Source organism: Bidens hawaiensis, unplaced genomic scaffold (genome assembly GCF_021521415.1).
Source record: "Bidens hawaiensis isolate Kalapana, Puna unplaced genomic scaffold, B.hawaiensis_p1.1 tig00035980_1, whole genome shotgun sequence".
NCBI classification, from domain to species: domain Eukaryota; kingdom Viridiplantae; phylum Streptophyta; class Magnoliopsida; order Asterales; family Asteraceae; genus Bidens; species Bidens hawaiensis.
This window is the reverse complement of record NW_027496279.1, coordinates 205,016-208,889: the sequence shown is the minus strand read 5'-3', so window position 1 is coordinate 208,889 and position 3,874 is coordinate 205,016. Positions and strand designations below refer to the sequence as shown.

Here is a 3,874-nt window from a genome sequence, read left to right as displayed (position 1 = left end):
CATAGATCATCGTTGTCAAAACTTTGCTGAAACAACTAACAATGTTTACTCAAAACATACACACGGCTCCTATCACTCCGATATTTCTTCAAGCATTTTTACTACAAAAACATAAATGTCACTCTTTGTGTCATTTGAGTAGTGTGAATTGTTTAATAACTTTTTAATGGACTTCAAGAATGTTCACTCTTAAATGATCACTTTAACTTATACTTTCCAATAAATCAAAATGATTTAATCATATGATTTTAACTTTTAAAGGCCTTTAAGGCTGCAATTTTAAAAGTACAAAAACTAACTTCTCTTTAACTTTTATCTTTATGACATTACTTGCATTATCTCAATAGCCGGTTGTCGTTTGACTTTTTGAGTAATTGGAAATTTGACATCCATCCACCAAAAATTTTATTACACTAACAGTCACAACGTTATAGAAAATATAATAATCCTAAAATCGTGGAGATATAATATTATCAAATATTCGAATTGAAACGTTTGATACCCCACTACCTAAAAAATATACATTTATATTTTATATATTTAAACTGAAAATAGTCTCCCACCACCCAATTAGATTCCAATTTCCACCACACCATTGTTTAATGTCACTTCCCTTTCCTACTTAATTTAATCCATAAACTCATTAACCAATTTTAATATTCACATAAATCACGGGTTTTTAACAAATTAAAAAAAAAATTAACCCATTAATCTTAGTTTTATATTAAACAATAACCTTTTAAAAAGAGGATGCATTAAAATATTAAATCACGTAACGTGATACTGGCCAATTGTGCAAGTATATTGGACTACACATCAAAACCAATTTTGCCACTGCTGTCTTAGTAACACTAAATTCCACAATATACATTCTCCTCACACACCTATTCAATTCTCCTATGGCCGCCGCTACTGTCGTCGCCGCCATCACCACTGACGACACTGTCACGCCGTCAATCCCCATCATTCGACGGCGAAAATCCATCGAAATTCCCTCCACTTTAATCCTGCACACCAAATATCTCCACACTTTTTCCCCATCCTCATACACTAGTAACACCACCAATACCAATACATCGTCGTCGTCATCTTCATCATCGTCTTACGAGCTGGTTTCTCTGAAACCAGCTTCTTACACTTCTCTTCGGGACATCCTCCCCTCGACCGCCATCCAGTCCCCGAAACTCCCCTCTTTTGCTGCTAATTCGGGTTATGAGATTTCGATAAGAAACCGGCTTGTGAAACAAGCTGCATGGGCGTACCTCAGGCCGATGTCCACGTCTCCTGGTGCCGGTGGGTCTACCGTGTTTCATCGCCTTTGGAACCGGTTATCCGATGCGGTCATCCGGTTCGTAACCCAAATATGCAATTGTTTTCTACTGTCCAGTCAAAATGAAACTACAAGCTCCAGATTATAACAAACAAAGAGGTAATGATAATATTGTAATACTCATGGATTTGGCTCAATTTGTAGACACAAAAGCAATTGAATCAATAAAGGAATTCGAACATTGGATTACAATTCACACACTCTTTTTTAGTTTTGGTTTTGGTTTTTCTAATTCTTTACAAATTACAATCTGTACTAATAATGGTTTTGATGAATTAAAGTCCCATGGACCGTCTAAATCTTAGCCAAGTTGGTTCGTGTTGAGCCGGATTAACGCCGTATCTGTTTTCTGCGGCATGTCCATGATGGTGATGGTGGTCGGTGAGTGCTGGTGGTGCGGTTGGTGCCCATCTTCCCTCGTTCGGTTCTAAACCGAACAGGGCCGGAGTTGGACTCACTGGAGGTGGTGGGGGCCGCCCGTCTCCGGGGCGTTCTTTATTTTTTAAACCCTGCACAAGAATCATTTAATCACATTGTTTAGTTTTGAATAGGGGAAAGGCTAAACAAACACCACTGATACGTTATTCAGACACCACTAACATGTCATATTGCGAGTATGACATGAAGAAAATGGTGCCATTTGGGTCGTATGATCGATCATTATGATGGGCAAATCATACGGCCCGTGTGACTATTTTGACTGTATAATGTGACAGATAGAATGGTGTACACTATTGAAAATAGTGTTTATGTAACAGACTCTTTTGAGTATAATCACATATATAATCAATATTTTTGGTAATTATTAACATTTGATAATTGATACCTGTGATGGTGTTGGTTTTGTGGTTGATGGTTTAGAAGAAAGTAGATATTGAAAGATTTCAAAAATCTTTGTTTGGCCTAATTCAGTCGAATTCTGCCAATAATAAATCGCCACATCCCATGCTCGGTCTCTAAACTGCTTTAACCTCGTTTCGATATCCGTTTCATGTCTTACCATAAACGGCCTCAGCATTGTTTCATACACAAACCCTGTACCCTGCAAACATTCATAACTTCCCATTTTAATTTAGCAACCAAACAACATATGCAAAGACATAACATATATAATATTGATCATGTTTCAAATCCTTTACCCTAGTGCTAGGATACCATAAGTAGATAATCAAGGCCAGCTTTAACTCTCCATACATTGGTATCCTGTAAAAATATTCCACCTTTTTAAGGTCATGAATTCCAATCAGGAATTTTATAAATAATTTGAAACTAAATGAACCAGTTTTGACGCGTACCATGAAATGAACATATCACCGACTCTTTCAAAAACCGTCAGGATTGCAACAAGCACCCTGAAAAATAAGAACCCGCGATCAAAATCGATGTTTCTTCTGAAAAAAAAAACATTATTATTAAATTTATTGAAGGTGAGGGAACAGGGTGGATACCAATATTGACACCAAAATCTTAATTCTTCATTTCTTACTCCTTGTGTCTCTATGGTTTTAAAACACTCTAAAGCTGGAATCGCGTATCCAAGAACTAACCTGCACCCGTAACCAAACATCAGATATCGGAAACTATATAGATCCAACCATTTGTAACCAATTAACCAATTAAAGAAAACTTACATAAGACTACTTGTGATCAAGTCTCCCAACATCTTCTAATTATATTTGATCAAACAAATATTTGCCGCCAAAATTATGTATCTGCAAAATGGATAAAGGGAAATTAATACCATGATTAGCCGTTGACTTTCATCATAATCATCAAATATTTATGATCAACAGTTTATAAGAATTTCAAATTAATATAGGATTTGATCAGATTAAATCTAAGTGAAATCATATTAAGCAATTCAATTTGTTAATCCCAATTGATGTACATATAAACCAGGATAAAGTTTACCTTAGTAGAAATCGCGAAATTGAACTCTGAAACTTGAATTTTGAGAGATGAATGAATTATGATCGTGTCTATGAATGTTTATATATATATATATATATATATATACTGAATTCAGATATTTGAAAACATTGGCTGGAATATTTGGACTGGGTAAAACGTACAAGGGATAGAACTTAGAAGGCAGGTGTTTGGAAACAGGGTTTACTTGCCACCAACGACTTTTTCCTTAAAACAGGGTTTACTTGCCACCAACGACTTTTTCCTTCTTTTTTAAGTTATTAACTTGGAGCTTTTAATAATCTTTAATCAAAGTGGAAAATATTATTTAATACGTCTTGTGAAAGTTACAGGAACCACGCATTTCGTGTAAGTGTTTTAATATGATGACTTTCTGTTATATTAATATCACTCTTTTAGTCTTTTCTCGTTGCAAGATTAATTTTATAAAGACGTCATCAAATTCAACAAACAAGCATCAAATTTTATCTTGGAAGAGAGCGTGTTTATGTTATATACTTATATATGTATGTAGTGGGTTGTTAATGATGACGCATATGTATGTCGTGGGTTGTTAGACTACTCGCTATGGGGCGTCGTTGGCCCTTTTCTTTGGGTGCGGTGGGCTCCGTACAC

General features: G+C 35.5%; 1 protein-coding gene across 1 annotated transcript; it reads right to left on the bottom strand.

Annotated features, from left to right (window-relative positions):
- Positions 1-537: 537 nt before the first annotated feature.
- LOC143588094 (putative HVA22-like protein g) lies at positions 538-3,228 on the bottom strand. Its single transcript, XM_077069199.1, has 6 exons — positions 2,962-3,228; positions 2,779-2,877; positions 2,626-2,682; positions 2,470-2,533; positions 2,157-2,372; positions 538-1,839 (listed from the first exon to the last, which is right to left on the bottom strand). The coding sequence occupies exons 1-6, from the start codon at positions 2,991-2,993 to the stop codon at positions 1,606-1,608; spliced, it is 702 nt and encodes a 233-aa protein (XP_076925314.1). The 5' UTR covers positions 2,994-3,228; the 3' UTR covers positions 538-1,605.
- Positions 3,229-3,874: the final 646 nt, after the last annotated feature.

Coding starts and splice junctions, on each gene's coding strand:
- LOC143588094 (XM_077069199.1), bottom strand. CDS start 2,993: ATGTTGGGAGACTTGATCACAAGTAGTCTTAT. Junction 2,534..2,625: donor GGTGATATGTTCATTTCATG/GTACGCGTCAAA, acceptor ATATTTTTACAG/GATACCAATGTATGGAGAGT. Junction 1,840..2,156: donor CAAAACCAACACCATCACAG/GTATCAATTATC, acceptor ATTCTTGTGCAG/GGTTTAAAAAATAAAGAACG.